The sequence below is a fragment of the Muntiacus reevesi genome, chromosome 20 (genome assembly GCF_963930625.1).
Source record: "Muntiacus reevesi chromosome 20, mMunRee1.1, whole genome shotgun sequence".
Lineage (NCBI taxonomy): Eukaryota > Metazoa > Chordata > Mammalia > Artiodactyla > Cervidae > Muntiacus > Muntiacus reevesi.
The window spans coordinates 21,639,885-21,667,042 of record NC_089268.1 but is presented as its reverse complement, the minus strand read 5'-3'; the positions used below and the strand labels follow the sequence as shown (position 1 = coordinate 21,667,042).

General features: G+C 40.6%; 1 protein-coding gene across 1 annotated transcript; it reads right to left on the bottom strand.

Annotated features, from left to right (window-relative positions):
- Positions 1-919: 919 nt before the first annotated feature.
- On the bottom strand, positions 920-26,603 carry MEP1A (meprin A subunit alpha). The gene is given in 14 exon segments (XM_065913135.1): positions 920-1,529; positions 2,807-3,104; positions 4,015-4,188; positions 5,582-6,055; positions 8,147-8,362; positions 11,987-12,136; positions 12,909-13,130; positions 18,053-18,228; positions 21,479-21,596; positions 24,091-24,166; positions 25,223-25,263; positions 26,285-26,335; positions 26,424-26,448; positions 26,535-26,603. Coding segments are annotated over 14 exon segments (2,247 nt in total). The 3' UTR covers positions 920-1,372.
- Positions 26,604-27,158: the final 555 nt, after the last annotated feature.

Here is a 27,158-nt window from a genome sequence, read left to right as displayed (position 1 = left end):
CTGGAGGAGGAAATGGCAACCCACTCCAGTACTCTTGCCTGGAGAATCCCATGGGCAGAGGAGCCTGGTGGGCTCCAGTCCATGGGGTCACAAAGAGTTGGAGATGACTGAGCAACGGAACACACATACACAAGGGATAGCCTGGACTACTCAGGCGCCTTTAAGTACTGATATTTTCTTTTAGGAAGCTTCTAGAGCCAACTTTTTCTGGGGCTTGTGTTGACTGAGAATGGGAACCTCAGCTCTCCTTATTTGATCTCTCTTGCAGCTTTCTCGACCCAGGCAGTGTGGTCTCCTTAGGAACAATGGAAAGAAAGTATGCCTACAAATACTTTCTTCTACCTGATACTTTCAATTTGTTACTAAGATAATTTTATACAGGAATAGTAGATCAAATACACTTTAAAACTTAAAAAGAACTGAAAAAGACCTTTTGAATGATTACTCCCTCCCTCCACACAGACACACACACACACAAATTCACATACAATTCTGGACGTTGAAGGTACTGACAAAATAGCTATTTGAATTTATTAAAGATTTTCCCCTGGAATCAGAGGAGGAAAGCAAATGCTGTTGCTAGGAGAAACCTTTATTTAAAATTCTTTAACACACAAGATCCTCAAAGAATAATAACACTATTGCGTCCGATGGAAAAACAGGTATTTGAGAATTGGATTCTGGTACAAAAAGAGTTGACTCGTTGGAAAAGACCCTGATGCTGGGAGGGATTGGGGGCAGGAGGAGAAGGGGACGACAGAGGATGAGATGGCTGGATGGCATCACCAACTCGATGGGCATGGGTTTGAGTAAACTCCGTGGGTTTGTGATGGACAGTGAGGCCTGGCGTGCTGCGGTTCATGGGGTCGCAGAGAGTCGGACACGACTGAGCGACTGAACTGAACTGAACTGAACAAAGAGAAGTGTGCATTTCATTGTCTATGTCTTACCTGCAGTAGAAAGCAGAGAGTTTTTACAGGTTAGTTATTCATTCAGTTATTGGTCCATTCATTTGTTTTTGCTGACTAATCCCCTGTGCTGGGTCAGGCAGGCTCCCAGGCATTGGGCTAACAGGATACAGGAGAGTCTGCCCACATGGAGCTTACCGTCTATGAGAAAGACAGTCCACTAAAGAAAGAATTTACAATCAGGGAGTATGAGTGCAGTCATGGGACACACTGGGTTCATCGGGAGGGCAGAGCAGGGTGACAGAGCCACGTGGGGTCAGGGGTGTAGAAAACAGAAGGGTCACCCAGGAGGCTGGAGGCAAAGCAAGGCTGGAAAAACAGCCCCAAACTACCCTGAGCAGCGGAAGGAAAGGGCGGGTCCAAGGGCAGGGGGCATGTCTGCTTCTGGCTGACGTCCTGGGGCATCACTGCCTTGACCTTTGGTAAAGGATGGAGATGATGGTGAAGGTCAAGAAGATCATGCTGGCCACGCCTCCGACCAGCAGGCCCAGGACGCTGCTATGCAGCTGCAGGGCCTGACAGCGCTCCCCCGTGTAGAAGAAGGCGGGGCCCGAGGCGCACCTGGGGAGACAGGACCAGGGGAGGGTGAGACCGACTCAGCATCAACGGCCTTGTTAATCGCATTCGCATTCGTTAATGCTCATTCCTTGGCTTTGCTAATTGGAATGTGGTTACCGAAGATGTTGACTCTAGGTACTAGGAATTCTGTAGCAATGTATCAGTGTATCTGCACATCTGGAATTAGCTCAAAATAAAAGTTTAACAAAGAAGAAACAAAGTGGAGATCAAAAAATGCTGCGAAGGGGACTTCCCTGGTGATCCAGTGGTTAGGATTCTGCACTTTCACTGCAGAATGGGCTCTGCTTTGGGTTCGATCCCTGGTCAGAGAACTAAGATCCCACATGCCACAGGGAGTGGTCAAGGGAAAAAACTCAGTAATTAAAGAACATTTCCTTTGCTATTAAAAAAAAGAAAAAATAATACAAAAGTCCATGATGAATAAAAAAAGTCAAAGTTTAAAGGAAAAAAGAGGTCAGAAGAAATGTTGATATTTTGAACCAATCAGACCAGTTCCCACATCTGCTACTATTCTGTCAAATGAAAGTGATGCTTCTGTCATCCCATACATCCTTTTATGAAATATTTTATACAAATAACAAGCATTATAAAAAAATTATTAAACAGAGCAAAGTACAGACAGTCAGACCTGGATGCAGTCCCCAGCTCCAGCATTTACAGGCAAATTACTTACATCGTTAAGTTTCAAATTTCTTATGCCCTACAGGGGGAAAGAAGAGCCTTTATGTCACAGGACGGCTGTGAAGAATTAGATCATGCATGCATACTGCTTGCGGAAGCACACGACATACAGTAAGCAGCCCCCAAATATCAGATATTTTTATTACTATTATTGAAAACATAACTATGATTATAGGACAACGAACTAATGGACAATAGAAATAATCATAATTAATAACTCATAATAATATCTGTAGTCAGGGCAGATTTAAGCTTGGTCCTGAGTCTCGCCATGATGGAGCATGGAAGCTAAAAGCTCTGGGTCACTCTTAAGCCCTGCAGTAGAGTTCAAAATTCCAACAACATTCAAGCTGTTGTTGACGATGCCCCAGAGGAGATTCAGGACTCTTCTGCTCTGGCAGGACCCTGGCTCTGCCCGTCAATCTGGGGCACAGACTCGTGGAGTCCAAGACAGCCACAGTTGACCATCTGATGCTGTGGATGCTCTGACCTGAGAACTGTGCCTTCTAGCAGGATCAGAAGACATGGGGCTCCTCTCTGCCACCCCTCACCTGTGCCCCTCCCGCCCACAGGCCTACCTGCAGCTCACCATCCCCTTCACGTTCACGCAGATGCCCTCATTTTGACAAGGGTTCGGGTCACACGGGTCTCTGAAGTACTGTGGCCAGTTGTGGTCCTCCAGGGGGCCTGTGCTGTCCACTGACCGCTTCTGTCGGCTATGCTGCCCCTGGCCCAGGCTGCTCGGGAGGGCTGCCTCTAGAGAGGCCTTTCTCGAATCTTCTGAGGTCTGCTGCTCCTGGCCATGGAGAACAAGGCCTTGGGGGGTCAGCCTGCTGGTTTGAACTTGAACTTCAGTCTGGTTAAGATGGGTGATATCTCGAGGAAACAGACAAAGGGACATGAGGACAATTCACTTTCACTCCTGGAGAAAGTTCCCTGGGCCGCGTCTATCGCTCTTGGACATCACCTTTAGTGACACAGGAATGTGGCTTTGAATCCAGTAGATTTTTATAATGTCAGCTATTTATTTATTATTTTTTATTTTTATTGATGTATACAACTGACTTAAATATTATATCAGTCTTAAGTTGTTCAACATAGTAATTTGACATTTTTATAGTTACACTCCCCATAAAGTTATTATAAATATTGACTATATTCCCTGTGTTGTACATTACACCCTTGTAATTTATTTCATAAGTAGTAGTTTGTGTCTCTTAATCCCCTCCCCCTAATTTGTCCCTCCCTCTACCACTCTGGTTCCCTATATCTGTGAGTCTGTTTTATTATATTCGTTCATTTGTTTCATTTTTCAGATTTCACATATAAGTGAAAACACAGAATACTTGGCTTTCTCTAACTGATTTCACTAAGCATAATACTCTCCAAGTCTGTCATGTTGTCACACATGGCAAGACTTCATTCTTTTTTTGCTGTGTTTATTTATAAAAGTAGTCCAATTATGGTTTTATCTATTTAACTTAAAAAAAAGAAACATCACATGAGCATGGATAGACTGAGACTACACTGAAGTCAGTCTGAAAACTGTCACATTTGATAAATTATGCAAAAAGATGGCACTAAAATTGTAGCTTCTCCCAAGGACAGTTCAAATCAAGATAGAAGACCTTGAAAAAAGGAGTAAAACTTTGTTCCCTTAGAGCACAACTATTTTTTAACCTGGTTGCCCCCCAGAAACATCCCCACCTTTCAAGAGATGCTTAAAAGTCCATGTAAAATTAGTAGAACACCCAGAACACAGGATTCAGGAAAGGAAGCAAAATACCTTCAAAGTCCACAAAAATTATAAGGTCATCATTTTTAAGGAAGCTTCTCCTTTTCAGCATCTGGTGGGAGATGACAGCACTCCAACCCCAGTCAATGCTTCTGAAACATTCACAATTGTTGTCATAGGACCCCACGACTGAGGGCCTGTCCCAGATGACGGAGCCATTTATAGCTGCAAAGTTACAGATAACAGAAAATCACATTATTGCTTTATTTTTCACTTTCCATTTGTCTTTGATGAGTATAGAGAGTTTTGTGGGATTTTTTTAAATTAAAGTATAATTGACTTAGAATCACATATTAATTTCTACAGCAAAGTGATTCAGTTATACATGTATGTATATATACATTTTTTAAACATTCTTCTCTATTATGGTTTATCATAGGATACTGAATATAGTTCTCTGTACTATACAATAGAACCTTGTTTATCCATAAGGGCTTCCTTAATCAGAAAAAAAATATGTTGGAAAAAATCAGGTTATTTACTTTTTCAAGGAGAATTAAAACTGAGAATTGGGAAAGGTAGGAGCAGAGAGAACCACTGCTCTGAAGGGTCATGGTCCACTACTGAGTCACTTCCTCAATGAAGGGGAAGAGACAGCTATAGTGTCTTCCTTTTAAGGCTTACGTCTCTTCTTTTGAAAAAAAAAATAATAACTTGCCCATTTCTTTATTATGCAATTTTGCTTCACGGACATACTGACAATCAGTAATTTAGGAGTCAGGGCATCAGTTCAGCACAGAGCCTCACAAATTCTGAGTATTTAACAAATGACTAGCTCAGTGAAGCAGGATCTGCCTGATTTGCTTGTATTCTAAGGAACTGGCACAGAATTTGGCACATTGCAAGCCCTTACTAGATGCTCGATGGATGAATTCATGAACGTGAGAGAAGATGACACTGAAAATTTTAATTTACATAGAAAAACAAACATTACTAAAGGAGAAAGGGAGTAGGGAGGATAGATTGGGAGCTTGGGATTAGCAGCTACAAATTACTGTATATAAGATAGATAAACAACAAAATCCTACCGGATGGCACATGGAACTATATTCAACAGCCTGTAATAAACCATCAGAGAAAAGAATATGAAAAAGAATATATATGTATAACTGAATCACTCTGTTGTACACCAGAAACTAACACAGCATTGTAAATAAACTATGCATCAATTGAAGAAAAAAGAAAAATCTAACTTAATGCTCCAACATGATGATATTTTTAAAATTTATTTTAAATTGGAGGATAATTGGTTTACAGTGTAAATTGCTTTATAATGTTGTGTGGTTCCTGGCGTACAACATGAATCCGCCCTAAGTATACATATATCCCATCCCTCCCAATCCCCCATCCCACCCCTCCAGGCAGTCGCAGAGCTCCTGGCTGAGCTCCCCGTGCTATACACCGGCTTCCCAGCAGCTATCTATTTTAGGCATGGCAGGGGATATACCAATATGTGCCCAAGGAGGAAGTGTGAGAAGAAAGTTCATTTCTCCTATACAGATGGGAACCGTATCTGTTGGCCCTTCCAGGTGGAGGGGCAGTTCTTCCAACCACCTACCTGTAGATGTCTGGGACTTGGACGTAGTAAACACCATGCTGGAGGACATTCTCTTCCTGACATCAGCTTCCTGGTCGAGTATCGTCATGATCACCTGTCTGTTCTCCACTGGCCACTCGAGGACAGCATCGTTCTCTCCACTGCACAGGTGAAAGCTGAGTCCCAAGTACCCCGAGTTCCCGGAGCTCGTTCTGCCTTGAGGGTACAAGGTCAACCCCAAACCGTAGCCCTCTGAATTGTAGAATCGAGGGCTGTGGAGTTTGTCCCCTTTCACCGTGTTCTGCAGGACCTGGGAGAAATTCCGGACTGTCCAAACCCCTGTGGGGCATGGGGTTTCTGTCAGAGTGATGTCATCCAGGTAAATTCCCCCACTCGAGTTCTGGGGGTCACCTTTTGTGCCCTGGAAAAGGTAGCGAAACTTCTTTTCCTCTCTGAGTGTCACATGGGCAATTTTCCAGTTGTGATCAAAATCTCCTGAGGATAGAGAATAAAATTGGTAACAACTGTGGCTGGCATTTTTGGAGCACTCTTTGAGCCTGGTACTGCGGCAAGTGCTTTACGTGAATGATCTCATGTAAACTTCACAAACACACACAGGAGGGATCTGCTATAAACTTAAGAAACATTTCCAAAGTTACACATCTGATATGGAAAAACAGCTAAAAAAGAGGAAAAAAAGACCTACTCTGATTTATCATAAAAATCTTAATTATGAATTTGTTTTCTATTATTATTTCATTCTGCAGGTTCTGGGTTCTCCCCTGGTACAAATGCACCACATACCTTAATATTAGCACTGCATGCTCCCAACAGACATTTGATAAGCCAAAAGTCAAAAGATGGCAATTTCATATGTCTGTATTTACAATCCTTGGTAACACAGGATTCTTGCCTCTTAAAGGGCACCTAGCTGTCATCCCTCCAAAAAGATGCTCTGTAAATTTCGGCCAGAAAAGTGAACTCCTCAAACCCATTATTTGTAGCATTTCTACTCACAGAGTGGCCTGAGTAGGGACAATTTGGGCCCCTGTTCTTCTGAGTAGCCTTTTACAAAGGAAGCCTCTTCTCTGTATTTTGCAGCTGCCCTTTTGTAAGATGCACTTTTCCCAAATAAAGCAATTTTTAAAACCCCAAAAAACAAAAACAAACAAACAAAAAAACAAAGGAAGCCTCCTCCTTTCAAGAGCACCAGCTTCTGGGGACTTTTCTAGTGGTCCAGTGGTTAAAACTCCATGCTTACACTACAGAGGGCATGGGTTCAATCCTTGGTTGGGGAACCAAGATCCCACATACTCGGAGGCATGGCCAAAATATTAAAAAATATATAAATAAAACCAACATTGACTGGTTTTGGGGACTTCCCTGGCAGTCCAACAGTTAAGATTCCACCCTTTAATCCAGAAGGCATGAGTTCCATCCCTTGTCAAGGGAACTAAGATCCCACAAGCCCCATGGCACAGCCAATAAAATTTGTTTTTAAAAAAAAGAGCAGCAACTTCTTCTGGAAGTACACAGAATGCTTCATCTGGACTCATCATTTTAACTGAGAAATTCTTTGCTGAATGAAAAAATACAAAAACATATTTCTCCCTTTCTGTTTATGAATGAACCACCACCACAATAAAAGAATGTAAGAATGTAATTACTTAGCTTTTATAACCCTAGATCTTGATTTTCAGCCAGATTACTCTCACATCCCCCTAACTACCTAGCATTTTACTAATATGATTTTCATGATCTTCTCATAGAAATACACAAAATATCACTTAGGAATATATAAATGATTTTTCATGAAGTTAATGTATACAAATGGCTTCAGTTCAGTCACTCAGTCGTGTCTGACTCTTTGCAACCCCATGGACTGCAGTATGCCAGGCCTCCTTGTCCATCACCAACTTCCAGAGTTTACTCAAACTCATGTCCATTGAGTCGGTGATGCCATCTAACCATCTCATCCTCTGTCGTCCCATTCTCCTCCCACCTTCAATCTTTCCCAGCATCAGGGTCTTTTCAAATGAATGGCTTACTTCCCACCAAATTCACAAGTAGGTTTCAAGGTACTTCAGTGTATTAAATAAAGGTATCCTTCACTTTGCTGAAACAGATGCAGAAACAATTATGGTCCACTATCTAACCATGTCCTTTCCCTCAGCATCAATTCCTGCTTCCTTTAACCTTCCAGTCTCCACCTTGGAATCACCAGTTTTCTCTGTCCTGGCTTTCTCCAAAGTTCCAGAGAAAACTGGATTTTTATATTCTGATCGTTTCCTTTCTTCTTTCCTGACTGGCCTCTTACAATAGTATATTTCAGCCTCACCTGAAACCGCGGCTTTTGAATGGTTAAAGCATCCCTTGAGTGGTTAAAGCGTGCCAGGCATCATGCATTTGGAAGACGAAGAAAGGAAGCCAAGGAAAAGGAGGAGGAGACAGAGGAGAGGAAGACTGGGAGGAGGAGGCGGAATGGAGGAGGGAGGACGGTGAAACGGGCGGGGGAGGGGAAGGAGGGCAAAGAGCACAGTCCTGGGTGTGAAGCCCCATCGGTCCCCGCAGGACGCCTCCAAGTACCTTGAAAGGTCTTCACCTTGACCAGCTTGCGCACGATGCCCGTACTGTCGTCCCTCCTGATCCAGACGACCAGCCTGTCTGAAGGGCTGCCTGTCATTTTATAGAAGAACTGCAGGCATTGCTGCTTCCTCTTGGGGTAAAGAATCCGAGACTCCAGCAGGGCCGCCTCCTCCGCGGCCCCGAAGCTGGTGTTCAGGTACATGAAGTAGCCGGCGCCTGTGGAGAGAGGACCCCGAAGTCCCGTCTCCGCCCATCCACACCCCAGGCCTCCCTCAGCCCAGGCAAGGTGACGACAGTGAGCCCCGGCCATTATCCAGGCAACAAAGGCCGGAACTCTTCGGGGGAAATAGAAAGGTTGTCTGTCAGTAAAGACTCTGCCTCCATTGACAGAATTGCTGGTGGAAGCCATAGCGTCCCACTGCCTCTGATTACCTTCGTTCCCAAAGTTGGGACATGTACACCTTTGACTTAAGGAAATACAGGGTTTAAGCAAAGTTTGATGGAATTTAGTGTCTATGAGATGAGTTCCATCTTCTTCATTAACTGTGCTGTTAAAAGATTCATTCCCAGGAAAAGAATTGGCCTCCTAGTTATGTCAAAAATTGTGGGCTTCAAGCTTTTAAGGGTTGGATTTTACATATTCACAATGATAAGGATTCAGTTTCAACCTTTCCTAGCCAAATAACTGGGTGTAGATCACTAGTAACGAATCACCTTTCCTATGTCCAAAAAAGAGGCATTCAAAGCATGTTAGGGACCAGTTGAGGGTTTCTCCTGAATGGAAAGAAAGTCTTGGAAAGACATTAAAGTAGGAGGCAAAGGGTCTATATTTGTGCCAGAGGTTGGGTTCACCCAACTCAGGTATCTCAAAATTCTCTCCCTTCAAAAGGCAAGTGGCTAAACATAAACATCACTTGGAAAACCAGCTCACTTCTTCAAAGTCAAGGGCAATGAACAATTCTCGCATATAAAGATGTCATTTAAACTTACTCCAGTAGTCATGTATGGATGTGAGAGTTGGACTATAAAGAAAGCAGAGCACCGAAGAATTGGTACTTTTGAACTGTGGTGTTGGAAAAGACTCTTGAGAGTCCCTTGGACTGCAAGGAGATCCAACCAGTCCATCCTAAAGGAAATCAGTCCTGAGTATTCATTGGAAGGACTGATGCTGAAACTGAAACTCCAATCCTCTGGCCACCTGATGTGAAGAGCTGACTCATTTGAAAAGACCCTGATGCTGGGAAAGATTGAAGGCAGGAGGAGAAGGGGACGACAGAGGATGAGATGGTTGGATGGCATCACCAGCACAATGGACATGAGCTTGAGTAAGCTCCGGGAGTTGGTGATGGACAGGGAAGCCTGGGATGCTGCAGTCCGTGGGGTCGCAAAGAGTCGGACATGACTGAGCAACTGAACCAAACAGAACTGAACTGAATACTCAACCTCTTACCAAATGCTCCACTCAAAACATTTCACCAAGTAAAAAGGAAGTAAACATCTGATATAGTTCTATGTTCTGTGACACTACAAATGCCTGCTTCATCCTGCCTCATACATGGGGCACATGCCTTCCTTATTGACTGCAAGCAATGATATTTTAATAAGCTTTCCATAAAGCTGAAATATACTGTAATGGCTTTACTATTTCATCAGGGAAAATTATATTTTCCTGTATGATCTTCTCAATACTTGATCTTAGAAGCCTGAGACTTGAGTATTGTGAATTGCCGAGGGCTTGGGTTAAGGTAAACAAGAGCTCACAGGTCTAAGAAGGTCTCCCGGTGGTCCTTGATCAAGAATTCCACCAGATATAGTCAGAAGTATGAAGTGCAAATTCAGTAACTCAGATTGGGGAGTCAGGAGTCCTGAATTCTTGTCCTGATGCTGCCACTGACTGGGTGTGCACTCATCTCTCTGGGGTTCAAGTGGGAAATGGCTTCTATCCTTCAAGCTCTTTGAGTCTATGCATCTACCCAAATAATGCAGTGCTGTCTAGTGGAGGAAACCTGGTCCCATTAAGTGCCTCCTGTGAAAGAAGCATAGTGGCTGGTCAGGTTAACCTGATAAAACTTTTCAAGATCCTTCTTCTGGGTCATGGTCCATTCCTTTCCTACTAAAGTGCTAGAATAGTCAGTCAGCAGATTCTTCTCACACAGAGGTCACGTTTCTGTTTAGCTGAACTTGCACGTTAACCTAGCAGCAAGCCTACAGGAGAGATTAGATTAGAGGCTAATCTAACGATGGGGATTGAGAGAGAAGCTCAGGTACACATCACCCTTTGGACACTGGAGATTTTACGTTTAATAATCTGATGTGTGACAGAGACTTTCACCCTTTGTCAAGGTGGGAGGAAGAGGGGCCATGGTTTACAACCTCTGACAATCCTCCTGTTGGCCTGGTAGCTTGGTGATAAGCTAGGTCCCTTCTGTGAAGGAACTCTAACCAACAGTCACACAGGTATGGACTAAGGGACTCGATAACAGCCCAGTCTTTAAAGTGCAATTATAATCTATTACCCCACCTGCTTGCAAATAGGGTTGACATGATTTCAATACCAAGCACATAATAAAAGGGTCTTAAGATAGAAATTTAAAACTAAATAGGACCTCCAGAGAAAAGGGGAAAATGGGAGGAAAAAGTAATAGGGCTGGTCTGCTCTTTAAGACTCTATATGCTTTGTCTCCTTCCATGCTCATGATGAAGTATCAATAGCTTGATGGCTTGTTATTGTTATTTAGTCGCTCGGTCGTGTCCAACTCTTTGTGACCCCATAGACTGTAGCCCGCCAGGCTCCTCTGTCTATGGGATTCTCCAGGCGAGAATACTGGAGTGGGTTGCCACTTCCTTCTCCAAGCTTGATGGCTTACAAAAGCCAAGACTTAACAGCAGCAACAAAAACAACTTCTTGTGGTCACAATGAGGCAGATGGAGCCAGATTTTAAACCCAGGTCTCCTCTGACTTTATGGCTTTTTTTTTCACAGCACAAATCATGTGTACGAACTATCTGAAGTTATGCTGTTCATTATGGTGGCTACCAAACATGCATGTGATCGATCATTTGAACTGTGGTCAGTTCAAAGTGAAATGTGCTTTAAGGACAAAACAACGCCAGCTTTCAAATACTCACTCTAAAAAAGGGTGAAGTACCTCATTAACAGCTTCTATATTGATTACACATTGAAATGCTAAGATTTTGGATATATTGGATTAAATAAAATATATTATTGAAGAGGCTCCTTTGTTTCTTTTTTTATGTGACTGTTAGGAAATTTTACATTACATATGTGGTTCGCACTGTAGTTCTATTGGAGGGCACTGCTCTAGAGACATTACCCTAATTTACAAACTCCCATCCTTCTTTTTTTAATTAAAAAATTTTTATTGAAGTATAGTTGATTTACAGTGCCATAATAGTTTTAGGCATGCAACACAATGATTCAGTTTTATATATATAAACTTTAGTGATTCCGTTTTATATATATATATATCATATATATATACTACAACTCTCCCTTATAAGTTATTACAAAATAATGAGTATAGTACCCTGCGCTACACACTACTGTATATAAAATAAACAATTTATAAGTACAAAGTTGTATCTTATCAACCATCTGTCTCTATCAGTTTTGTTATTGCTTAAATGTATCTTTCTTTTGCATGTCCAGAACCTGGATGCTTTTTACTGAGTTAATAATGAAGATACGAGAAATGTGTTTTGTCCTCATTCAGAGTTTCAGGTTTGATAACAACACTCCGAATGAAGCAAAACCTGCGGCCGCCGTTACCCTTGAACCTGGTGACCCACCGCAGCGTAGTTCCTCGCTGCCTTCACTGACCTGTGCATTGTCCGGCCAAGGTGTGATCCGCTTGTCCAGGCTGAGCATCGTCCTCATGGACCCAGTCAGTATCATCCCTGGTACCCTGAATCATCCCACAGATGTTTGCCTTCTCAAAATCACAGTGGTCCAAAAAGGTATGAGTTGTGGCTGCAAATGATATTTTTGTCACCTGGTTAAAAACTTGAGGCAGGTCATTTCAAATGCCTAACATCCTAGGCTACTAAGACCTCCCTGTGTAGCAGGATCATGAAACTTTTTGTTTTTGTTTTTCTCAAATACAAATCCTACTGTCACCCATTAGATCATGGAACCTGCAAACACAGATGCAGCCCTACACACCTCACAGAGTCAAATGATAAAAATGCTTACCGTCATGCTTTGCTGAAAACACCAACTGTCAACTCCTGTCAATTAAGAAAGAGGTACCAACTATGATGGGCTTTGCCCTTAGTAGATCTTCTCTACGTACATGTTGAACAAGATTAAAGAATGAGTCTCAGAAGACTAGCAGAGCCATTTTAGACAACATCTCATCCCTGAGGATTAGATGACCCTAGGAGCCACTAAGCCTGACAAAGAATTTTGCAAGATGCAAAATGCTTTCAAGCTTATAACTATCTTGAGCTTTACATGATGATGCATCCTTCAGAAGGAAGCCAAAGAAGTAGGACAATTACAGCTCCTTTCATTGGTCCAATACTCTCATTTCACAAAATGCAACCACGTAATTGATTTTTGTAACAATTCTGTGAGGTAGGTGTTGTATTTTTTTCTAAGGAGAGAGAAACTAAGTTTATGTAGTCTGTCCATTTCCCTTAATGAAATGGACAGGAAATTAGCAAATTAACACAAAGGAAAATGTATGGGAAACCTATAAGGTCAATGGGGGTATCCAGTCTTCAGACTCAGAGGTACTCACTGCAGTTGTACATTCGGTTCAGCCTCTCCAAATCAATGGCACTGAAATCCATACGCTGCCCAATGATGGAGTTAAACTCAGGGATCTTGGCTGTGATGGTAGGGACACTATCATTCTTGTTAAACGAGAGAGGCCGGTAGTGCATCAGAGACTCGTAATCATAGGGTGTGTTGAGGTCTGTGATGAAGCTGTCATCATAGGTGTTAAAGTTGTGCTGGTAACCTGTCAGGAGGGAGTCCACACATCCTGAGTAGTCATGCCATTTCTCTGCCCTACCCTCTGACTGGATACTCAAGCAGGCACCAAACAGGGGATGGGGCAGAATAATATTTCTTTGATTTAAGTATATACACACATTTAACATATTTTATAATTAAATAATATATATAAAATTTTATGATTTATTAATATTTACTAATAATATTGCAATGTATTATTGTTGTTTAGCCGCTAAGTCATGTCTGACTCTGCAACCCCATGGACTATAGCCCACCAAGCTCCTCTGTCCATGGGATTTTGCAGGCAAGACTACTGAGGTGGGTAGCCATTTCCTTCTCCAGGAGATCTTCCCGACCCAGGGATTGAACCTGCATCTTCAGCATTAGCAGATGGCTTCTTTACCACTGAGCCACCAGGGAAGCCCTATTACAATGTATTAGTATGCTATATAATAGTATATAAAATTATTATAATGAATATTAAAGTATATGTTATATTAATAAAAATATGCACATATTTAATACTATATAATATAAAATGCATGTTGTTAAGTGTATATTTAAATCAAAGATTCATTTTTTATATATGTAAATAAATATGTGTGTGTGTGCATAAGACTTTGAGAAAGAGAAGATAAAATATCAAAGTTGAGGCAGATATTCCTTATGGCAGAAATAAGGAGTTTTTGAATTCAGAAAAATATTCAGGATTGATTCATCTCACTACCAGCCAAGTACCTCATCCACCAAGAGTTATACCTGGACAACTCTCCGACAAGGTAGGAAAAAGAAATCTGAGGGGCAAAGAAAAAGGTTAGCAGCTAACAAGAACATCGCATCCTGTCAATCAAGGCTCACATTCTCCTGCTCCATAAAATGCCCCATGATGAGAAAAATAAAATAGGAAGAAAACGGACTTTCCTTTCAAAACAGAAACAGAAAATATTTTTGATGAGATTAGCCCAAGGAAGAAAATGTGCATTGTAAAGTGAAATGCCAAAGTGAGATACCATTCAGATGTTCTTTTAATCCAGCAGCCATTAATCATTTACTGTTGTAGCCATAGGAATAGGAAGTTCACGGATTTTTCATTTTCTCCTTAGGGAGTGACTGGAAAACTGAACGAGAATGCTCTGCTCTCCCAATCATAAATTTCCACCTTCATTTCCTTTTCTCTTTTTAGCTTTCCATCCAACTGTATTTATTAATTAGAAGAAACTGATCACCTTTCAAAGATATCAACACAGGTACACTCAAGATTGGGGAACTCTGGCAGGTGGCCCCCAAATACTTTTGGAAAAACCTGTGAACCCCTCTGATGAAAAACTTGTTTTAACTATAAAACGAGAATACTGATGTTTCATCCTTTCAATTCACAAGGCTTTTGTGGGGACTTAACCCGAAAGGGATCAAAGGTAAGACAGATTACAAGAAATAAATGACCCAAATAGGCAAGGAGGAAAGTCATTCCTTCTAGAGCACTTTGTCCTTCGATGGCAGTTAAGAGCATAACGTTATAAAAAGCATCAAAGTGGTGTGAGGACTAGGGTCAGGAATCTCGTGGTGACTCTCAGCGGCATCTTAGGCAAGGCACTTTCAATTCACTGGCTGTTTTCCTTAACTTTCAATATAATCATTGGATTAGAATAGATTACTTTATTCTTTATTATTCAAGGAGACTTATCAGAATGCTTGACCCAATAAATGCTTTTAATACATTTTAAAATTTAATTCAACACAGTTTTGTCATGCCTACTATTTACTGGGAGTTGTGTTAGGTGGGTTGGTGGCCCCTGGCAGTGACTAGGACAGGCGTGGTCCTGCCTTCAGGGAACTCATAACTAAGGGCTTGAAGAGGAAGTGACCTTGTAAAGCAGAGATCATGGGCAAGCCTTTTATGTAAAAGGTCAGATAGAAAATACTTTTGGCTTTGCAAGCTGTATGGTATCTGTCACAACTGCTCAACTCTGCTGGTACAGCTCAAAACCAACCATAGGTAATACATAAACAAACAGGAGTGGCTGTGTTTCCATAAAGCTTTGTTTACAAAGCAAACAGATATGGCCCATGGGTTGTAGTTCTGTAATTTGTAGATTCCTGCTAAACCTCAGACGTATTCTCCTTAATGGAAAAAAACAGATTCAGAAAACACAGTTCAGACTTCAGAAATGGAGATGGATTTGGGGAGACAATTGTATTGCCAATAGAGTTTCTAAGGTGAAGTCGCTCAGTCATGTCCAATTCTTTGCGACCCCATGGACTGTAGCCCTCCAGGTGCTTCAGGGCCCCCGTGCTCCTCCATCCATGGGATTTTCCAGGCAAGAGTACTGGAGTGGGTTGCCATTTCCTTCTCCAGAGGATCTTCCCAACCCAGGGATTGAACCCAGGTCGCAGACGCTTTAACGTCTGAGCCACCAGGAAAGTCTCTTCTTAGTGTAAATAATGAGACTGCCATCAACTGAAGATGAGATGCAGCAAAAGTCATAAATTACCCTGAGTAATAATACTGCCATTGCTTATGATCTTGATTGGACTGAATGTCTCGCTTGAGAAAATTTCTCCAGCGATGGCAGGCAATTGAGGCATAAGGAATTACACCTGATGAAAACATAGACTGGAGATGAGCAAACATGGTGAGTCATCCACGCTCAACCCAGAGCTGAGCACATCTACAAATTCTCCTGGCAAATGTGCAGAATCCCTCAAGGGGATTTCCCATAGCCTTTGTTGTTGTTGTTGACTCATTAAGTCGTGTCCGACCTTTGCGACCCCATGGACTGTAGCCCACCAGGTACTTCTATCCATTGGATTTTCTAGGCAAGAATACTGGAGTGGGTTGCCATTTCCTGCTCTAGGGGATCTTCCCAACCCAGGGATGAAACCAGTGTCTCCCGCATGGCAGGCAGTTTCTTTACCACTGAGCAACCAGGGAAGAGCCTTTATGTAGCCTGCGTGCATGCAAGTCATTTCAGCTGTGTCCGATTCTTTGCAACCCTATGGACTGTAGCCCGAGAGGCTCCTCTGTCCATGGGATTCTCCAAGTAAGAATACTGGAGTGGGTTGCCATGTCCTCCTCCAGGGGATCTTCCCATCCTGGGATCAAATCCACGACTCCTGCATTGCAGGTGGATTCTTTACCACTGAGCCACCAGGGAAGCCCTCATATAGCCTAAAACCATCTTAAAAGCGTTGAGCATCATGTTCTTCAAGACTTAAAAATGCGCATATTTTCTGATTCCTCATGTCATGTTCAGCAGAGTTAAGTATACAGAGGAGAAAGTGAGAAATTCAGGCCTCTAGCAAACACAAAGTCTAATAATGCCCTGAGCCTCATAGTCAGAGATTTGGTTCTCTGACCTCTGACCTGCGCTCTTCTGTCCCCTCTACACAAACCCAAATATAAAGCAATTAGGCCAGGGAGACAAGCATATGTTTTTGATCTATTATTTCATACCTGGTAATGGATTAGGGTTTTTGGTTAAGTTTTCATTGAAGTTGTTACAATATTGCTTCTTTTTTATGTTTTAGTTTTTTGGCCACTAGGCATGTGGGGATCTCAACTTCCTAACCCAGGGATCAGACTCCCACTCCCTGCATTGGAAGGTGAAGTTCCAACCCCTGGACCGCCAGGGAAGTCCTTCAATTAGGTTTTCACAAACCACATGCTTTCTCCTCCTCCCACCTGCACTCTACCTTCATAAAATATCAGAATAGGAGGTGCCAAGAGGGACACATAGTGTAATAGAATTAGCCATCTGTACCCCCTCCTCCTGTGAGAACCACTGAGGCGCTTCCTCCCAAGGAGCTAGTTCTGGCAGAAGTCTTTTGGGGATTCACATTTTATTTTAAAGTATGGCCAGTCCTTCCAAGTCCTTAAAATTATTAGAGATGCACTACCATCCATGAACTCATATGTGAAATTGAGATCTAAATGAAACAGATAATTACAAGGCCATGATTTGCTTCATGAAAACCATGTGTGGTCATCACTAAGGCATTTCCAATCCATTAAGGTTTCATAAAGCTATCACTGCCAAAAATAATGCTCTTCCACCTCCTGGACTAATTCCTATTTTAAAACTAGGTGTTTTCAGAAACACAACATGGAATTTTCCCCCACCCTTTGGGCAATTCTTTGATAATAATATTTTTGTGTACTCAAAAGCTTTCAGCTTAGTTGTCTCAAACAAAGAAGGTAGGTAGTGTTGAAGGAAATCCAACAAAACTAAAGAACATCAGAATTGTTAGAATAACTGCATAATAATATGTGAAATAAAATTGTGTTATCCTTTACAAAGCTTGAGCTGGGGAGGGGGGGAAGAGGCACTTAGAAAGGAGAAAGAAAAGATTTATACATTTTGGTTAATCAAAACTCCAAACTATTAGCTACAGTTAACAAAATTGGGAGTGTAATTTCACCTAAAAGAGCTTTTTTTTTTTTTTTTCTAATGTAGTTGTTGTTCTGTTTTTAAACATATATTATTGATTTGGTAGAGCACAAAAATCCTCAAGTATCTCGAGTTTATTATACAGTTTCTCCTTTCCTAAAGTTACGTGAGATTTCACACCCAGAAAAAAAGGACCCTGACATCCTCAAGGATCTAGTTCATTTTACCCACTAAGACAGGAAGTAGAATTTTAGATAGAGTTTCAACAAAAACACTGAAGCAAAACAAAAGCATCTGATTAACTTTTCAACCCCACATTGAGATGAACAACATTCCTCATTTCCTGAGACCCTTATCTGGGATCAATTATGATCAGATCAACTCAGCCCAGAGGAGAGGAGGTCATAGTCTGTGTTCTGCCTGGAGAAACTGAAGCTCCTGTTCACACACAGGTTTGGCCTGGTCATCCCACGGTTGATCTGAGCAAGTGATAAAGGTAATAGCAAATCCCACCCAACCACCTTGGGTTCATACACACCTGGAAGAATTTCATCCCACCAGATATTCACATAGTCATCTCGGTCCGTCCTTGACTGCTCATGGTAAAACCCCAGAGCGTGCAAAATCTCATGTTCAACGATGGCCTTATAGTCACATCCCTGACCAATGGAGAGGTTCTGTCCCACGTGTCAGTCGCCAACCTCAGACCAGCACCTTTAGAAAGGAGATAGAAATTTTCTTCTAGAGAATTCTCAAGTGGCTGTAATTCCTAAGTTTCCAGAATACAAATTTGAAGGTTAGGTTTGATTTTCAGAAGAAGTTATTATTAGCCTTTTCGTATGCTAATAGTTCAATCTATGTGACTGGTTAAAAAAGCAACATTTCCTGGAGGGATTACTATGTAGGCTTTACAAGTGATAGACCATTATAAAAGTGGTATCCACTCAAAGGCAAATCAAACCTAATAATGCATCAGGCAAAAAGAAGGAAAAACTGGCTGTTTTCTTCACCTTCACAAACCCATGGGACAGTCCAAAAATATAATGTTATTGTTTTTATACCACAAAGGTGTCTCTGAGTGGTGGCTATGGTTGATTTATACTTTCTCCTTTACATTTTAATGACTTTTCAAATTTCCTGTAATGAGAAGGTATATGCTTTATGATTATGAAAAAGACCCTTATTAAAAATGCAAGTTCATCAAGTTCATGTCTTGGGATTTTTCCAAATCTGCAGCATTATGACAGCACACAGCAGGCTCCCTAACTTATGTCTAAAAGGCTCCAGACAAGAAGAACTCATAAATTCCCTCAGAAAATAGTGGACTCAGGAACTGCTGGCAGATACTCTAAATTCCTCACATGAGGGCTCTTTCCCTCTTTTTCCCAATTATTTTTGTTTTTGCTCATAAATCTGATTTTCCATCACTATTAGCAAACCAGGAGCTGCACACAAATTGTCTCCTTGCCCCTTTAAGTTGAGGAACAAGGCTCTATATGCTGACCCGTGCTCAACAGAATGAGAGATGTACCAATCATTTTAAATGCTACCAATGAAGTGTGAGTTCCCTGGTGACAATCACATTAAATTACCTGCTATTGCTTTCCCCAAATTGCTAACATCTTATATGTTCAGATGCTAATAGACTTGAATTCTACTCAAAAACGGATCTTAGTTATTTTCTAACAACTTTATTAAGATGTAATTTACATATCATAAAATTCACCAATTTAAGGGTACAATTCAACGATCTTTAGTAAATGTATTGAGCTGTGCAAATATCACCATGTTTGCCTTGTCTCTCAGATAATAGCATTTCATTACCACGTCAGAATTTACTCTGCAAAATAGCCACCATCCAGAGGAAGCATATATTATTTATCATTTTTAACATCCCTCCCTCAAAGAAAGGTATAAGTTGTAAAATACCATGGCATTACCACTCTGAAATTTTGACCTTATCTTTCTGGAAGAGCCCTGTTAACCTCCAGCTTCAGAGCATCAGAATCTCCAAGGGTTTGGGGTGCTTTGGGCCAGTCATTCCCTGGATCTTCTTCCCCCCTTTTTCTCTCCCTCTAACTTAAATGTAAGAGACATCCCAACCACAGGCAGTGAGAGTCCCCAGATTGATGGGTTGGTTTTTTTTTTTTTTTTTCCCAAGAAAGAATTTTATTTTCAAAAAATTTTTAAATGTACTATTTGCTTATCTTTTATTGAAGTATAATGTCTTTACAATGTTAGTTTCTGCAGTACAACACCATGAATCAGCTATACGTATATATATCCCCTCTGCCTTGGACCTCCCTCTCACCCTCCCCCATTCCACCCATCTCTGTCACTGCAGAGCTAGTAGCTGAGCTTCCCTTGTTACACAGGATTTTACCTCTCTTCCCACTCTCTATTTGTTCTTCCTTCTCCTCTGCCTCTACAGTCTTCTCCCTCCTCCATCTCTCTGACACTCAGCTCTGTTCTCCCTGACCCTTCGATTCCCTCTGTGTTAGAGATCCTGCGTCTGCATTCACCGTAGCATATTAGAGCTATTTACTTATTACCCCACCGCCCCTCTTGCCAAGTGCACACCTTATGAGGTCTAAGACGCTTCTGTTAAGAAGCTAAAATGAATGCTAACTTCCTTTTCTACCTTTGTTATTCATCCATGATAAACAAAATCCCCACTTTCACAACTAGACAACCAAATCCAGGCAACACCTAGAGGCCATGATGGGAACCACAATGTGAAGAGAAAGCTCCAGGTGGGTCTTTTTTTTTTTCTTTTTCTTAATTTTTATTGGACTATAGCTGGAGAAGGAAATGGCAACCCACTCCAGTACTCTTGCCTAGAAAATCCTATGGATGGAGGAGCCTGGTGCAGGCTACCGTCCGTGGGGTTGCAAAGAGTTGGACATGACTGAGCAACTTCACTCACGCATAGTTGCTTTACAATATTCTGTTAGCTTCTGCTGTACAGCAAAGGGAACCGGCTATATGCATACATATATCCCCTCCTTTTCCTGGATTTCCTTCCCATTTAGGTCCCCACAGAGCCCTCAGTAGAGTTTCCTGTGCTATACATGAGGTTCTCAGCCAGTCAGTTCAGTCGCTCAGTCGTGTCCGACTCTTTGCGACCCCATGAACCGCAGCACGCCAGGCCTCCCTGTCCATCACCAACTCCCGGAGTTTACTCAAACTCATGCCCATCGAGTCAGTGATGCCATCCAGCCATCTCATCCTCTGTCATCCCCTTCTCCTTCTGCCCCCAATCCCTCCCAACATCAGGGTCTTTTCCAATGAGTCAGCTCTTCGCATGAGGTGGCCAAAGTATTGGAGTTTCAGCTTCAGTATCTCATTAGTTACATATTTTATACATAGTATCAATAGTGTATATATGTCAGTCCCAAGCTTCAGATTCATCCCATCCCCTCGTCCCCTCCTTGGTATCCCTGCTTGTTCTCTAAGCCTGAGGTACATATAGACAATGAAATATTACTCAGCCATTAAAAAGAATGAAATTGTACCATTTGCAGAGGTGTAGATGGACCTAGAGACTTTCATACATAGTGAAGTAAATCAGAAAGAGAAAAGCAAATATCATATAATATCACTTACATTGACAGAACTTTTCCGAGAAGTCTAGCCAATGGAGTACTAATAATTGAAAACAGTACCATCAATAGAATGCAGCTTTAATAAACTTGATTTTTTTTAAAAAAAGGGCTGTAATTTAAAACATGACCTCAACCCAGGAAAGAACTGAGATGAGTCTCCCTGGTTCCTAGAGGTATCCAAACAATGCATTCTTCATAGAGCACAATAAAAATGTGATGTCACTTTAAGAAATTCACAGTGAAATATTTGATTTTGCTTTTAGTTTCTTTCCAATTTCTTTGTTTAGTCTTTAAAAGAGATCTGTCACTTTTTATAAGTCAGAGGATGGATTTCACACTCTGTAACATTTCATACTCACCCACTAAACTCCTGAAAGATGATGTATGAGCTCTCGCCTTCATAAGGCTTGAAATCCACACAGGACTTGAGGCGGAACATTTCAAAGGCATAGAGAATGGCTCCTTTGGCATTCAGTGCTGCAGAAATCAATAAAGCTATCAGTGAGCCTTAGCTAGATCTGGGATAATATATGTAACCTAGAAACATAGAAACTCATGCTGCTGTATGAAATCCACTGAAGTCCATGATAGATTTTTTGATAGTAAACGAAGCCCTTGGAAACTAAAACTGACAAACCATTTGTGTATACAAATGCACTAAATGCTAAATACATAATGTGTGTGTGTGTATCTACAAAATAAGAATACACTAATGGTATGTGTGGCTGAACAAAGTCATAAAATAATTTCCCCACTTTCTCCCTTTCGTTTTCCCTCATTTAAGCAAAAATTCTGAGTGCATTGCCTCAAGAGACCAACATGGCCGAGCAGAAGACAGAAGTGACTCAAGTCACTTCTGTCTTCTGGATAAACAGATAAATTACCTTGGAGAGAAGCAGTGACAGTGAGGTTCCTTCCCCCAATCTAAAGAGACTCTCCCTCTTGCTGGAGAAAGACAGCAGAGCTGAGAGAGGTTGGAGGGTTCTGAAAGCATAAGAAGTTAAGTGTGATATTTACACAGCTTCCCTGTAGGATCCCCATGAGATGATAAGGCTAGAAAGGGAGTTCTGCAGACAGCCTTAGAAAAGATTTCTGTAACCCAAGTTTGGAACCAAAGCAGCAGAAACCTATGTACCTGAATCAGCAAGAGTACTAGATGCCTGTTAGTAACCTTTGTGGATTGATGACCAAAGATCAAACGTCACTCCTTTTGCTTAACCTGCACGTGTGCTTACCTTGGTATTACATAAGACAAGGACGAGGTGGAGGAGAAAGATACACCAGAGGAAAGGAGACTGTTTCTCACTGTGTGTGTGTGTGGTTTTTAACCCCATCGTTGGTTGTAGGTCTCTAAGTTAAAAATTAAGCTAAGTTCTATAAAATTAAATTGTTTTCTTGCATACTTGATTTTTGGGGATTCTCCCAAAGAGTTTATCATTCCTGGCACTTTACCATGTACTTATCTCACATTTTTCTGGCCTTTATTTAAGGAACTCCTGAGTCGGAGACTCTATATTCAGATGTCATAAAATCATATTAAGGTCATTAAAGGAAGTCATTGGAATAATCAGTAAATAAATTGTGGGAATAACACAAACAACAGTAGGAGCATGCATTAAACCTGTTCAAAGATGTTCATGAACTTTTATGTATTCTCACGGAGTAACATCTTTAAATTGAAGACAGCTTGGTTGCCACAAAATGTAAGAAAAAAGTTTGATTATAATTCAAGTCACGCTGTCTATAAGCTTGTGTTGCTTTTGTTTTCTTCAACTCAAATGGTGGAAACACTGAGTGTGGTAGATTTAAAAATCACATCTCATCTGTTTGCAAGGTAGGAATAGAGATGCAGGCGCAGAGAGTGGACATGTGGACTCAGTGAGGGAAGGGAAGGGTTGGACAAATTGGGAGATTAGGACTAACATATATACACTACCACGTGTAAAATAGCTAGTGAGAACCAACTGTACTGCACAGGGAGCTCTGTGATGACCTAGAAGGGTGGGATTGGGAGGGAAGGAGGAAGAGAAGTTCAAGAGCGAGGAGATCTATGTATTCACGTGGCAGACCCACTTTGCTGTAGAGCAGAAATTAACACAACATTGTAAAGCAATTATATTCCAATAAAGAACATAACTGAGGACAATAGCATTTTTTTCTATGTAACTTTTCTCCTGAAAAGGCGCTGGAAGCAACACTGATGCAAGTGATGGAAAATCTTGAAACACAATCTACATCTCCTGAGAGTGGGAGCAGCCCAGCAGCTCATTAAGATTGAGCAACACTGTCCTGACTTCCTCTCTGCTCTGGAGTCTTCCCATCCACAGAGGACGGGCCTCCCAGACAGGCATCGCATCATCGTGACTGTTGAGCTGTTAGTCAGCTGCTTGAGGTCAGCCAATGTCCACACATGGCTTCTAATATTTATTTTATTTCCAACTACTCTTATTTCCAACGATGAGCAAAATCTAATTTATATTGTCCTTTTTCTTAAGAGACAGAAAAGAATAAAAAATTTTAATACCAAGGAATGAGAGTGATGAACATATGAAATACGGTCTTTTCTATTTCTCAAAAGTGTGGCATGTTTGTTTTGCAACAGAAAGGGAAGAAATCAATATGCTGAAACTGATTTCCTGGTACCATATTTATTGTCACTTAAACAAAACTCTTATTTCAAGTGTACATTTTTCATTGCTATGATGTCAAATTGTATTTCATTTTTGTCCTTTGTGTTGCTCTCTTGGTCTAATTAACGTGTTAGTGTGTTCTGCATTTTAAAAAGTACTATTTGACATTCTGCATCTTAGATTGGTTAAGCAGCATGAGTTTCCCTGAGATAAAGACTCCTCAGAGCTTAGAAACTCCTTTAGATGTTGGCAGTTACTCAACTTTGAAGCTGATGACCCGGAAGAGAGAGGAGAGAGAAGAGTTCAACTCAAGGCTTCTAATACAGAACAATTAATGTTACCCAGATTGTCGGCCAGGATGTAAGGGATGGGGAACTTCCACCTGGTGCTCGGGTCTCTCAGACCATTTCTGGAATTCTGCAGAAACAAAAGGCAAAGCAGACTGGATGGCTGGTCTCCTTGGCTTCCTTTCCCCTTTGTAAACTCTCACATCACAAACAATCTGTCACACTATTTAAATAGTCATGTTGTCTTCAAATAATAAAAACAATAAATGTCCATTATAGACAATATAGAAATTTCCAGAGAAATTTTTAAGGCCAAATAAAGGATGCTTGCTCCTTGAAAGAAAAGCTATGACTAACCTAGACAGCATATTAAAAAGCAGAGATATTACTTTGCTGACAAAGGTCCATATAGTCAAAGTTATGGTTTTTCCAGTAGTCATGTACGGATCTGAGAGTTGAACCATAAAGAAGGCTGAGCGCTGAAGAATTGATGCTTCCTAATGGTGGTGGTGGAGAAGATTCCTGAGAGTCCCTTGGACTGCAAGTGGGTCAAACCAATCAATCCTAAAGAAAACCAACCCTGAATAGTCATTGGAAGGACTGATGCTGAAGCTGAAGCTGAAGCTCCAATACTTCACCTGAAGAAGAGCCTACTCATTGGAAAAAACCCTGAGGCAGGGGAAGATTGAAGACAAAAGGAGAAGGGGGTGACAGAGGATGAGATGGTTGAATGGCATCACCAGCTCATTGGACATGAGTTTGAGCACACTCTGGGAGATGGTGAGGGACAGGGAAGACTAACGTACTGCAGTCCATGGGATTGCAAAGAGTCAGACATGACTCAGCAATTGAACAACTATGAAAGAGACCTACATTTCCTCAAAACTGAAATAGTCACTTTCAGTATGGTGGTGGATTTCCTTCTCTCTCATTCTTCACTTCTTAGGAAAATTGGGTGGACAAAGAATTTAATAATTATAGACTCTTTCGTTTTGGTCACTAATGTTTTCATCTTTTTTTTTTTTACACCAGCAAGCACAGTGGAAGTCTTTGTGCACACGAATCATGGCTGATATTCTTTCATCTTCACAATGGTCATCTCGGGCAGGGCTGGACAGGTCAGGGCTAACTGTCCTGTCACAGCCAGTCCTGTGGGGATGTTCTGGTGTCACTGGAAGGTACTCACCTGCAGGAGGATGTCCCCTTGAAAGAGGTCCAAGCCTGCAGCTAGATGTGGATTTAAAAAGAGTAATATTTGAACAAGAATTGCTAAAACGCATTTCTTATAAAATGAGTCTTGTCCATTGTTGTCTTTAGTTATTCATCTTTATGTGGTTAAACTCTTTTTGAAACAATACAAAAATTCATTTTAATTGAACAAATGTAAATAACTAATAAATATCATATATTGTCACATCCACTGTTGCCATTTTTTGGGACAAGAAAACTTAGAGGGTATTCTGCTTAGTGAAATAAGTCAGATGAAGAAAGACAAGTATTCTATGTTATCACTTTCATGTGAAATCTAAAAAATAAAACAAACTAGTGAATAATAAAACACAAACATAGAGACACAGAGAACAAACTCTTCACCAGTGAAGACTGAAAAGGAGGTTGGGAAGGGCAAGAGAGGAGTAGGGGATAAAGAAGGACAAACTACTGTTTATAAAATAAATGTCACAAAGATACAGTGTATAGCATAGGAAATATATCCAGTATCTTATAATAACTATGAATGGAGTATGATCTGTAAAAATATTTGATCACTATGTTGTACATATGAAAGGAATATAATAGTGTAAATCAGCTATACTTCAATGAAAAAAAAGAAACCTTGTTCAAGAATCTTAAAAAGTGAGAGGTGAATTAGAAGGAAACTTTTTGGTCATTGGCGTCAAAACTCTTACACTCTAGGAATCAAAATAGGTCTTCTGAGATAGGAAGTGAGGTACTAGGTGATCATTTCAAAATGAAAACTGGAAAAATGGATTTTTTATTTAAAAAAATCTTGTTATATATTTCTAGAGCCACTGAATACTCACTAGTTCTAGAAAATTCAGTCTAACCATTATTCTCTTTTCATGTTTTCATTTTTCAGAAATGCTGCAAACTCTAATGAGGCACCAATGAATAGTTCTCTCCTAAAGTTAGTCAATATCATATTCTGAAAGTTAAGAGATTTTCAGCAATTCTATCGCAGAGTTTTAAATTATTTAAAGACATTAATAATGGCAGAAATTACACCCACCTAAGTTGATTTCTGAAATATCCTTCTGTTCCTCAAATTCTCCATCATATACTGTTAAAAATGGGGAGAAAATTGTTATCAGTCTTGCTGAGCAAATGAAAGTTCAGAAAGCACTCTATGTATTTCAATTAGTTCTTACCATTTCCTTTAGAAAGATGGTTAATCTGAAAAGAAATAAATATTCAGAAAAAGGATAACATATACTAGAATTAATATTTCTAAATATCCTGAAGAGCAGAACCCTACTTACCGATACAGCTGCTATGTGGGCAAAAAACAAGATGAAAGAAATAATGCAAGCCAATCTCATCCAAATCATTGTTGCGAGTGAATAGATTTTAGCAATGACACCCTGTGATAAGCAAAGACACCTTGGACTTTGCTCTGGCTGTCATATTAGAAACTTTGACCCTTACATATGTTCTGTAGCACTGAAGCCATCAGAGAAAATATTTTTGCTGATTTGAGGACAGATACAAAGTTTCACAGAAAAGCTCAAGTTCCAGAGACTAGAGAAGTTTGAAAAAGTTTATATTGAGATGAGCATACGAAAATAAGTAACATTCCTACATACCAGGAATAACCATTCATATACATAGCATAATGTAACAGGTAAAAGATCCATTTCATAATAGAAATAAAAGCTATCTATAAAATGATAACAAATTACTTAAATCAAATAAAAATGATTTAGAGTTGTATGTAAATGTAATTATTGAAGAACATAAAGAACTATCTATACACACACATATATATCTATATTTTATATATATACATAAATTTATATATGTATATATTTATTTATATATATTTATATTTAACATAGGAAATATTCATGGACAGGAAGACTCAGTGTAATAAAGATGGCCATTAA